General features: G+C 35.9%; 1 protein-coding gene across 1 annotated transcript; it reads right to left on the reverse strand.

The window, feature by feature from the left end:
- Window positions 1–255: 255 nt before the first annotated feature.
- On the reverse strand, window positions 256–12,588 carry LOC131789384 (histone acetyltransferase KAT7-like). Its single transcript, XM_059106490.2, has 14 exons — window positions 12,451–12,588; window positions 11,860–12,010; window positions 11,233–11,358; window positions 10,008–10,120; window positions 9,011–9,430; window positions 7,872–7,985; window positions 7,453–7,731; window positions 6,660–6,836; window positions 5,539–5,628; window positions 4,956–5,096; window positions 4,614–4,707; window positions 3,037–3,183; window positions 2,225–2,331; window positions 256–1,713 (listed from the first exon to the last, which is right to left on the reverse strand). The coding sequence occupies exons 1-14, from the start codon at window positions 12,463–12,465 to the stop codon at window positions 1,600–1,602; spliced, it is 2,088 nt and encodes a 695-aa protein (XP_058962473.2). The 5' UTR covers window positions 12,466–12,588; the 3' UTR covers window positions 256–1,599.
- Between the last annotated feature and the right edge of the window lie 145 nt (window positions 12,589–12,733).

The raw sequence follows: 12,733 nt of genomic DNA on the forward strand, positions 1-12,733 counted from the left end.
GGATCTGAATGACAAAAAGCTACAACTATTGTGCTTGAAGGGATGATTCGTGAAAACGGTTCTTAACTCATCCCATACAGGAACAGAAACTTTCGTCGTAAAATATCTGAGGGTTAAGACCCTGCTTTACTGAATATACGGTTTTTAAAGGACAAAATCGGTAGCAGCAGAAGTGTGTTATATTGTAAACTAAGAACTTCGTTATCTTGGAGTTAGGAATATAATTGGTATATGAATCTAAACCACAAGTATTCAGCTATAGTATGTAAAAATGATTTGATCATCTCCTTTTCTCCTAATGACCTTAATTTGCAGCCTCGGTCAAGCGGTATCTTCTATTACAAAAAAAAAATACTTTCTCAACAATTAAATTTTACTGGTCATACTTGCACCATGCTGAAATTGATTTTGATCAAAGCATACTTCTCATCGTGAATTCGGCGTGGAAAAAATTGTCTGTTACCATAATAGCCGGCTTTTTGGGTTATGGTGTTAAAAGCACTCTTGTTAAAACAATGATAATCTGTTTAACAATAAAGTATGCAATTACTTCAACATAAGTTGATCTCTGTACAGGAACTTCCCGGAGATTACCTTTCTCAAATTTTCGATCATTCAAGTTCATCAGTTATCCCTTCATCACGCGCAGAAAATATACTTAACGTCGAATTTCAGTGGAGTCAACACTTTATTTGGAGGTGGCTGAGCGTGTTAAAAACAACAACAGCAACAACAACAAACCCTTAGCTAACGCACTGCATTTGTAATAACAAAATTTGCTCAAAGAGCACGTTGCTCGTTGATTCATGGAAAGGGCTGGTCACTTGAGTATGCCCCATCTTCTCCGACTTTTCTGTACATCTTTGCGTTGAGCAACAATCTTCATACACTGTTTTCTCTGTAAATCTCGAGTTTCGTTGGAGATCAAAATAACAAAGTTCTTAAAATGTTATATACTATACTACACAACAAAAGAGCACATGCGAGAACTCAGGATTGAGTTGAGACAACCCAACTGTCCGTTGCTCAGGACTTTTTTCTCATTCACTTTACTCAGTTGCACACCTTAATGCTAACATGCTAAAATGAAATGAAAACCCTAAGTTCCTACAACATAGATAACATAAAGGATAATCTAACAAAATTCTCAACATAGTGTATTTTAGAGCAATGACAATATGAGTAAACCAGCCCTGAGCAGCGATAATTTCAACCGGAACTAAAATATGTTACACTAAAGCATAATACAAAAAAGGGTATAAACTTTGAATGAAATGTGAAAAGGGAATTAGCACATATCACCTATGATATAACAGAAAGACCCAGTATTTAGTAAGATCAACGTTTTTCTTTTCTCTATTAAGTCTTTCGTTAAATATTGCGCGCCGAACAGCTAGGGAACAAAGATTAATTGATGTATCAATAGTTCTAATATTTAAAAAAAATATGGCCGATGAAGACGATTGTGAACAGGATAGCAATGTACTTTGAGAAATGTAAAAATTATCGGCTCACTTCACAGATAAGAATATGTTTGAATCTAGTCATGATAAATACATTGGAAAAACAAACAAACAAACAAACAAACAAACTAAAATATTACATTTTTGTATCTTCTGAGGCTTTTGGTACCCATGACAGGCACGCAGGATCGATTTCCTGGTAGCTGGCAGGCCGGGATAAAGCCTTCCTCTCGTAATCATCAAACAGATCCTAAAAATTGTGAATATCAGACAATTTGTCAATCTAAAGGTGCACTGAAATAAAGTATACTGTACGCCTTCTTATTAGTCCAGAGACATTGGATCTGAAACACACGTGTTGAATTTTCACGTTTGGCAGGTTTAATTTGGTTGATAAGCAATCATTTCACACTTTATGTCTGAGACAGCGAGTTTGATGTGAAGATCATGAACATAACATCAGCCCCATCATAGATGATCAATCTGAAGTCCATTGAGAACACTCGGGTGAGTAATTTGCTCAAGTACTAGCTCTTATTTATCAACCCAATGAAAAGTGTCAAAATGGAACCCTTAAGTTTGTCAGACTTGGGTATGACAGTGTGCGTGTGTGCAACTTGTCAACTTTACTGGAACTTGTCTGGAATTATATGAGGAGCATACATTTAACTTGATGTATTTCGTTTTAGAGTCATTTAAGCCATTCTCTGAAATCCAATAAGTTCATAGCGTTAGTTTGTTTTGTTACATGCGACGCTAACCGTAGCACGGAGGATGACATGCTTTCCTTTCCAGTACTTCAGAATACCCATATACTGCAAGGTGCTGATAATGTCACTTGGATGCAATGCTGTTTCCTGGCTTATATCTGAAACAAACCAAAAAAATACTGAATTACGGCTGAACTCCGAGAAACTTTACCTCGTCGCAAAGTTTAAAAACTGAGACTTGAAAACACTGTGCCTCTTCGTGTTCCTTAAATGGGCGACTAAACATGAGTGGCTACACTATAAAACATTCGCTTGTGAAGTAAAATGTAGGATGGAAATATTAGCTGTAGTTCAGACATCGAAAACTATTCAAATGGAATACTGGGAGAGGCGGCGAAACGGTCACACATACACTTATCGGCTCGATGTTTGACGAAAATAATTGAATAAATAAATAGCCGGGTTTAAGAGTGGGTACTAAGAAGAAGACAAGAATGGAACTCCTTGAAGGGAATTTGAAAAGGAAGCACACAATTGGTCGAGGCCCAGGGGACCGCAAGAAATGACGTTACATGTCGCTTTTCATACAACTAATTCATTCCTGTTTTCTCGTCACCATATTCCCACCAATGGCGTAGCTCCACTTTCTGCATATAAACCCGCACACTGGCTATTAATTGTTAACCTCGCCTTGATCGGTGTAATACGAAAAATAAAGAACTTCTGTACCGCCTTTCACCTTTTTGGGCGCACCGAACAGACAAACACACACACACACTCAAAAGTGGTGTCATCTGTTGTTTGGAGTACGAGAATTTCCACTCGAGAATAGAACTTTTGGACCCCAAATGTAACTAACTCACCTTTAATAGATATCCTGTCAAATCCAAAATTCTTCAAGTATTTTAGCAAAATGCTTTTCCAGTAACTGCGGTAACTAATAAGTCCAAGATCTGATAAGGGCTTTTCTGGAGATCCAACCTTCCCTTCCACTTTCGATAGAAGATAACCTAAAGCACCAAAAGATAACATACATTTCTTAGTATAAGTGAAACGGAAATTCAAATTCGAAATGGAACTGATCTCGAACACTTTCTGATCAGGAATTGCATGGTCAATGGCAAGGGAATTTTATTACACATCAGTAGTCACTGAAACTGGCAGAAGTAAAAAAATGTGGTAGTGTGGTATATTCCAGGAAAGATGTTTCACACACTATAACCGCATGACACCTTTTCTGAGAAAATATTGGCACCGTAAATGAAACAAATCAAAAGCAAAACTAGTGATCAGACGACAATTTCTGTGTTTTCTAAACAGTGGTGTGTTGAATTTACACCAAGGCTATTACACCACAATAATGACCCCAAGGAGATTATTTTGTCACAACCCAGTATCACGTGGTACAAATCAGCCGACCAGAAAATCGGAATTTGTACAGTGTATGAAAGCTGAATTATAAAGATAATTACTGGAGGAAGGTGCTTTGATATCTGTAGGGGCCAAGGTCGAAGTGCCAGCCCTGTTTGATAAAATTTACCGTGGCCTTCAGATATCTTATTTAGCGAATCCACCAATTTCATTATTGTACATTGTTTAAAAAACACAAACAAAAAAGCACATTCTGCAAGAAGCACAATCAACCTTTTTCCTTAAAAGAAAAGAAAGGAAATGGAGAAGTTTTTGAGAGGAGAATTTTGCATTATCTTTCAAAACAAGTAACTCCAGTCATTAGCAAGAAAACTAAATATTATTTTGTACAAAATTTATATACCTTTTAAATAAAACTAAGGTCAACTTTGTGTGAACTGTTTTGGAACTCAGCATCTTGGAGGTCATGCATTGCGCGTGCAAGCAACAAAGTATCTAGCTATCAAATAGGGTAATTTAGTTTTATCATCTGAGTTGATAACGTAAATTGGCCACCGTTAAGAGTTACAGAGCTGACGTTTCGAGCGTTAGCCCTTCATCATTGTGAAGGACGAAGGGATAACGCTCGAAACTTCAGCTTTGAAAACCTTGTTAATACCAAATTAGCCTGTTATACTCTCTCATCGATGCAGTACCACAGTTTATTTAGAAACTTACCCCTTTTATAGTGACCAAATACCTTGTATATTGTTCAAGCCGGGGTTGTTGGGAGGGCGGATCATGCTATTCACTGGATATATCTCTTTCCAGTGGATATTGTAGTATGTTTTGTTAACACTTATCCATCGGACAGCAATTTATACCTTGGATAGAGTTATCCGCCCTTTGACCAACTGGGCCCTGGTTTCTAGTGCTATTTGTTGGTTATTAGCCAATAGGAAGACAAATATTGAGTACAAAGTACAATTTAAAGTATTAGAAAATAGCAGAAGAAGATGAACTTTTGCAAACAGAGAGTCACTGTCTAACAACTATAAAACATCAGCAACAAAAGAAAGAAATAACTTACTGAAGTCGATGAGCATTTTTCCATAGCCTTGTTTCATGTACATCGGTAAAGTAAGTATGCATGAAACGTTGTAATTCAGAAAGGACTTCTTCTCCTGTAATGCAAAAACAAACCAAAACAGGGTAGTGGGTTCATGTAAGTTAAGATGAGCTTTAGATATGGTATATAAATTTCCTTGGAAGCTTGGGATGTGTTTTTAAATACTGCACCCCTCTAATTTAGTTTTCCAGCCTTCAACAAACTGTGTCTGAGTCTAGTTATAAATTTAAGCTTAATCCTTCTTTCCCCTTGCTTAACAAAACCTATCAAACCTGCGATACCTGAGAACAATCAATGTCTTACCTTTGAAAAGTAACCAATCATATGACAACCAATAGAGTCTACAGCTGTCATCACATAAAACAGAAAAGGTTCCACATCATAGTAAAGGGTCTTGTGATTAAGAAATAACTTGGCCAACAAACATAAGTTTTGACAATACACCTGACAATAAAAACAACACAAGGTAAGTCCTGACACTCTTATTGCACTAGTAAAAATTAGCAGCTGCATCGTACAACTCTTTTACAATTGTGATCTTTATTACAGTGTAGCAAGATCATGGAAGCTGACAAACAAGTCAAATCAAAGTCATTTGATTAAATTACAGAGTAGACATCCCTTTTAACCTTTTCAATCCCAATATCTCATCATTAATTCTCCTTACTGACAGCCATACAAGTCTCAGGATGTTAGTTCGAAGAGTTAAGTATCAGATCAACTTTAATTCATCCAAATGGTATTTCTTTGTTCTCATCACTTGTCTGCTCGATTTTGTATTAATATTGTATGGAAAAATTCTGTCTTAGTCACTCAAGGGAGTTAAATGCTTACTTTTCTGTCCATGTAGCACTTTTCAATTTAAGTTACAGTTTGTGGCACTCACCTTGTGATTTTTTCCATCAACTTCAAATATTGAGAGGTCATTCTTCCGATATATTTCAATTCCAGGTGGATGCCTGACATTGCATTTAGCCTGAAAATGAACCAAACATTTCAGCAAAATCATTTATCAAAATATTCTTGGAGGAAAATCATCCCATGAACATGCATATACAGTTCAAATCCCTTTTTTTCTTCCCTTAGTCTCAAATAGTAAATACATTATCATTTGCTATAATTTTAACAACAATGAATGTGATTATGAGAGTGATCTTCATGGTAATGAACACTACTTGAGCATTAGCGAAAATAAAGCCTGAAAATAAAAGCCATACATATGATTTTCATATTGCCACCATCATTTATTCATCACTTTGCAACTTTATAACGAACCAGGATGACCAGCTCCCAGTTGGCTTGTTGGCTCAGTCGGTAGAGCACTGCACTGGTACTGCAGAGGTCATGGGTTTAAATCCCATGCAGGCCTCAGTTTTTTTCAGGCTTTATTTTCACTAATGTTTAAGTAGTGTTCATTGCTGCAAAGATAACTTTTATATTGATTTCATTGATTAATCTGCAGTTCACTTATTTGTGATTTTTATATATTCACACTCATTCAACAACAAAATTATATCACAAAAGATTCTTCCAATATTAATAATTTTTTGATATGGACAGCTACCACCAATTAATTGACACAGATAATTAATTATTGAATAATAACAATAAATTCAGTGTTCTCCTTAGACAGTAATCAGTAAAATTTAGTATCATTTATGACCACCCAAAATTGCTTGAACTTCAATAGTGTGGAGAAATGCTTCTCCAATCAGACAAGAGAATGCTGGGCTGTCAATCGGCTAAATCTTACCATCTTATTTTTTTATAGATTTTTGTGTAGTTTTGATAGAGCTGATACTGTTATTTCAGATGTGTTATAAAATTTACAAGTAGAGGTACACAGTTTGTCACAAACCTTTTTAACATGCACTGTGTGCAAATTACCACTGAATATTTAGAAATGCAATTCAGAGTTTAGTCATGATTACAGGCAATTAATTTCTATCCATCTTTGTAAAAGATGACAAATACACTTTTGTTAAATAACAAAGTTTAAACACATACCACATGTCGTCTTAAAACAGTTTTGCTCCTCATATATTTCAGACAGAATTCACAGATGTATATTTTACGTAATCTCTGGAATTCCTCAGGAAAAGGTGATGAGTACCACGTATCAACTTCATACAAGCCAAACTCAATACAGCGGCTTCCAGATCTGCCATTCAAAGGCAGAATTTCCTAGAAAGTAAATTGTTTGCAAAGTTTGAAATTGCTGGAAGGTCATTAAATTTTTCCACTTGACTTTTCTCTAGAAAAGTCAAGTATATAGCTTTAAACTTTAATGCACTGATTGCATTTCATCACAAGGAATAAAGCATGTAAATGACAAATCCACCAAAATATATCATTTTATTAGTATAATAATTAGCAATTTCATTGTAGTTGTGAAAAGCAAATTAGAGCTTCTTTGTTAATCATACTGCTGTTCAAGTGTTGTGTACCTTAAATGCTGTGTTGTACTGAAAAAAGTGTTTGATTCTGGATAATGACCCAACCATACTCACTACATTTGACAAATGACCAATTTGTCTCAGTCTCTCTCCTACAGCTGCTAGTTCCCAAAGAAGAATTACAAAAACATACCACCATCTATAAACAACTGAATTGTAGCTACATTTAACAGCATCTTGAACCAAGTAATAACATGAAGAATTAATGACTCAATGACTGCACACTTATAACATGTCTCATGTTCAGAGTAATCAGGTAAAGGAGGAAGTGCTTTTGAAAGGTGAAGGTTGAGGCTGAATGGTTCCCATTCATCAGCTGAACATTCATTGGCCATCTTTCTCACCTCTTCATTGGCCTCTAATGCCTTTGTCCAAGCTTCTTTGAACAACTTGAAATCACCCTCTGATGCTATTTCTTTCAGAGTCTCCTGGTCTAACTGATCAATTAATGCTTTACCATTTGTTTCTTTTTCACAAGAATATCTTGAAGTGTCAAGATGGCTTTCATTGGACAATGTATTTATTTTTCTCTCACTACTTTTTTGTAAACCTAGCTCTTCTGGTGTAATTTCTTTGCTTGTCACAGCCACACGGATCTTTTCTGGCATAAAGGAAAGCTGCACCTGTACACACAAAAATATAGTGCTCTTTAATTGAGAATAAAATTTTTGCTTTATGTTGAGCTGTCTACCATTGCAACACTGAACTCTCCCACTAATATTGCACAAAAGTATCTTTAAAAGATATTCAGTGTGTGACTCACTTTGTTTCTTAATGTCTTTTTTGGTGGCAGATTCTCTTCAGGTGAAGCACTGGATTTCCCTTTTTTAGAGTCTGGATAAACTGCAAGTTCCTTTTTCTTTTCTTCTGCCCTCTCCTATCAATTGACAGTACATTTAGTGGTGCAAAACAATAGAAAAAAAAACCTTCAGAGAGAGCTAGAGTAGCAATTTCTGCCCAAGGTAGTCATTACATGGCATACTTCCACACTTTTTCTTTTCACCTTTAACTGTACACATTTGAAAGTCAATATACGTGAACTGCAGATTATGAAATGAATATGAGAGTGATCTTTGCAATAATGAACACTTCTTAAACAGAACTGAAAATCAATTCAGGACTTCTGTGATACCAGTGCAGTGCCCTACCAACTGAGTTGACAAGCCAGCCAGGAGCTGGTCTAGAACCAACAAAACGACCAGCTCCCAGTTGGCTTGTAAGCTCACTTAGTGGAAAATTAACTCACTTAGTAGAAAATTCAAGCCTGTATGGGAGTTGAACCTATGACTTAGTGACACTGGTACAATTCCTTACCAACTGAGCTAACAAGCCAACTAGGAACTGGTATGGAACCAACAAAATGACCAGCTCCCAGTCTACTTGTTGGCTCACTTAAAAGAGCACCACACCATTTTGCACAGGTCAATGGTTCATATCCCGCACAGGCCTGAATTTTTTTATGGTTTTATTTTCAGTACTTAAGTAGTGTTCATTATGGCAAAGATCTTTCTCATGCTCTCTTTTCCTCTTTCTTGGAATGAAAACTCCTGTGTACACATAACACATAAATGAATTTTCAATTTTATTAAGATGGAAGAAAAACTTTTATTATATAAAGGAGGTCCTTGGCAGAAATGGCTGATTTACCAACTACTATTTGAAGTGGTTGACACACATGATATTCATAACTCAGCCACTTTCTGTCCAGTTATCTCTCACATCTCTTTAAAACATGAAAATTACAAATAATAATAGAAGAAGTTATAAATCAACAAAAAACCTTTCTCTGTTCACAAAAGCCTCAAGCCAAATAACCTAAACAACAGCCACTGTTAAGAACATTTCTTGTCTCCTATATTATGCATTAAAAATCACAAACAATGACTATTGTATGGTATTTACCTTGCATTCTTGTGGTGTCATGTTATGATATTTTGGACAACCAGATAAAGTGTGATGCATTTCAAATTTTCCTGTCATGTGACCAAGCCCGTCACAACCAGATGTTGGACACCTCTTCACTCTCTTTGTTGACTTTCTTTCCTTAGTCTCATCTCCTATTTCTGTAAAAGATGCCAAGGGGAAGCTTTCCGCTTTGTTTTCAACTGGTGGTTTTTCCAACACATGAATCTTTCTTGGTCTCCCTCGCTTTTTTTTAACAACTGGGGTCTGTGTGTCTGGTAGCAGAAGAGCATGATCATCTAAATTGTTCATTGATGCACACTCAGGACAAATTGTTGAGATGGACTGCTTGAGTACTGATTGTGAGTAAGGAATGCATAGCAAGTGGAATGCTCTATCACAGGTTTCACAGGTCTCAAGCTACAAGTTAAAAAAAAAAGAAAAGTAAATAGTGGTTTGTGAGCTATATGTAAAAAGCTAGTGTCATTTTTCAACATAAAGCAATTACCAGATGCAAATTGTCCAGACAAAAGGTGAAGAGAAAGAAAACTAAGATGAGTTGTTCATTATTGACTGAAAAAGTCATTAAAATGAAATCACTCTGAAAGCTTTGTCAGAAATGATCATACTGGTTACATCCTTTTTTCACTAAAACAGATTCCATAAATAGACTGATCAGAACCTTATAGAGGTGATGACTGTTAAATGAAAATTCTATTCACAAAAGACAATGTTTAAGAAAAAACAATCCCTCTCTCCTACTACTGAAACATCAAAGATAAGAAAGTTATAATGCAAAATAAAACTTAGGATAATAGACTCAGACAGAGGATTCACCTAGAGACCATACTTTCCAGGTGATATGTTTGAATGGAGTTACAAGTACAGCGTGTACATTTATTTTTAAATTTCAGTGTTACATACCAGTAATGATCACTTATTGCTATTATAATTTTAACTTTTACATCACTTTTGTTGTTGTTTTATATATAATCACCTCACTTTCAGCTGACTTGCACACATAACAGGTTTTGCAAGCTCTGCATTGCCACAAGGAACTGTCTAATCTTGGACAGTCTTCATTGGAAAGAGACAAACAAGACCTGTGCCCTTAAATTAGGAAAAAAAATAATTGAGTCATTACTGACATAAAAATCATAGATGACCATAACTACGTATCAGTTGAAAACAAATTTAAAATTAAGTCACCATTGTTGTAAAAAAAGGTGAGTCACAGTGGCCTCTTTCAGGACAGAGCAAAAGGGCTGTCAAGTATGACTTCATTTAAAGCAGAGGCTTTTTGTTGTTAACTGTCACAAAGCACAAATATGTCAATTGAAAGAAACCAAAAGTTGATGTTCAAAGAAGATGTAAAAAACACAAAGCAAGTATGGGATAGTGAGTATATATCAAGTTGTACATGAGTCACATTTTGTATTCTAGACACTTCATACTTTGTTTAGAAATAATGATGTCCTAGGCTGTGGGCTTGAGTGAGTTGTTTGAGATTTTGTTAAACACTTTGTCAGTCAGCCGCTGACTGGTTGTTATAGAGAGATTAATTTGGTTGTTGGGATGTACTTTGGAGGCTAAAATACCATTAGGGAGAGGTGGCAGTGTACAGGGGTTAAAACAAGGTAATATATGGACCTTCCACTGTGACAAAAAACAAGTGGCTGAGGTAAAGAGAAAGCCATTTGTGTAGGTTAAACTGTGCTTTAATAAAACAGGACAATCTTTAACCTTGGCAAGGGGGACTTTATACTTATCAGCAGATTATTATTAAATACTGTAAATTGCATTGCCCAGATTTTCATGTGTTTTTAAAAGTGGAAGTATTTTGCTGAGGACAAACAGTCAAGGCTGTTCACTTTTCTGATAAAATTCCTTCTGAGACTACAGCTCAAGTATAGAGTGGAAGTGAGGTTGAAGGTACATCATATTGAATTTGGTTTGGCCAATGCATTGCCTTCTAGGCCTGTAGTGATAAGACATTATAGGACAAGCTTGTAGAAAAGCTTCCACGTCGTGAGGAAAATTTTACCTCTCTCCAAGCACCATTATCTTAACCATATTTAGCAATTAAACAAACTTGAAACTTGGAATAAAAGTGCTCCAACAAATAATTTATTGACAACATAAAAAAGAAATATATAGGCCATTACTATGCTTTAAAATATATAGGCCATACTATGCTTTTAGATTAAAACACTAAGAAATACCCAGAGTGCAGCAATTTGAACATTGCAGAATATTTTCTTCATCGTGGAGGCTATTACACACAATGCAGCCTTGTTTGTTATCTTCAGAAACAGTTCCTGCACTGAGTCTTGTAGATCTTCGTTTTCCTGGAGACACATTCACAACAAGAGATCAGCTCAGTTATCATAACAATATTTTCATAATTCCAGTTTTCCCAACTGCTTGCCATAAACGCCACTTTTTCTGATTGCATTGCATCAAACCAAAATGGTAATGTATCCTCCCTGTTTCCTTTCAATAAATTAATCACAATTCAAACAAACAAATATATACACCAAGAAAACCAGCATTTTTTTAAACTAACAATGGGAAATTAAAAAAATGATAAAAAACTTTTTCAAGTTACATGTAAAAAAAATAGAGAAAGTAAGAAATAGCTAAACAATAGGAACTGGACACCCTCAGATGACATTCAGTCATTAACACTGTACATCCAACCTTTAGATCACTGACAGTGTCTGAGAAACTACACACCTATCCCTCCCCTAACCCAACATTAACCTAACTGGTTATCAGTAGATTTTTTTTTGGTTGGCTTAGGGGAGGAGTAGGTGCACAGTTGCTCAGATACTAACAATGATCCCAACCTTTTGATGCTGTCTGATTTTTCTGAGGAAATGATGATGGTCCTTTACTGGGGAAAGGACTCCTGGCAGGATTGCTGCTACTGTCAGAAATCTCCACGACATCCACCTCAATATCAGAGTCATCTGATGAATCTGCAGCAACGCGTAATTGCTAACACATAAAATATGAAGCAGTCAGGTAGTACATGTAGCCACAATCAATTCTCTTACAACAAATGGTTCATTGACAGAGTGCAAACTCTAAAACTCAAAGGTCACACAATTATAATCAAGAGGATAAATTCCACACGAGATAATTTCAAGGAGTGGAAAATTTTGCTCTTCATGAATTTTGCCCTTCCGAATCCCTGTGCTGAGTCAAATAAACAGTTTTACGGAACAGGAGTTTGAATTTTAATAATATCCACCGTTGAGAAGAGCATTTACGGTCCAAAGACTTTATTTACCGTTTCCTCTCGATACTCTCTTTTTCGTTTCAAAGGTTGGACTTTTCTGGAGACACAGAACTGCACAATCACGTAACCGAGTAAGTTATCATTCGACGTTTTTCTTTCTTTTTATTTGGTATTTATATAAAACGATGGCTGTTACCTTTCTTTTAGGCATGGTGATTCAAAGTCCAGCATCTAGCAATAATCAAACAAGGCTGCAATGAGTGAGTAAGTCATCTCTTCACCATACTAGGTTTACCAGGAGGCCATTCTTGGATAAGATTGTTACAGATCAGCGGTATTACTACGTGGTGAATAATATTGGTGTGTAAAGGCTGTATTTTGTCTACCTGTCGGGATTGATTGGTCACTTGTTTATTACTTATTGCTGGCACCTTCAAAATAGAACTATACTAGTTTAAACAACACAAGAAGTTGCAATT

The sequence above is a fragment of the Pocillopora verrucosa genome, chromosome 11 (genome assembly GCF_036669915.1).
Source record: "Pocillopora verrucosa isolate sample1 chromosome 11, ASM3666991v2, whole genome shotgun sequence".
Lineage (NCBI taxonomy): Eukaryota > Metazoa > Cnidaria > Anthozoa > Scleractinia > Pocilloporidae > Pocillopora > Pocillopora verrucosa.

Bases quoted from the DNA above. Each gene is read 5' to 3' on its own strand.
- LOC131789384 (XM_059106490.2), bottom strand. The intron at 9,431-10,007 runs GTGATTATATAT...TTTAACTTGTAG, and splicing joins GCAAGTCAGCTGAAAGTGAG to CTTGAGACCTGTGAAACCTG. The intron at 4,708-4,955 runs GTAAGACATTGA...TTTGCATTACAG, and splicing joins TGATTGGTTACTTTTCAAAG to GAGAAGAAGTCCTTTCTGAA.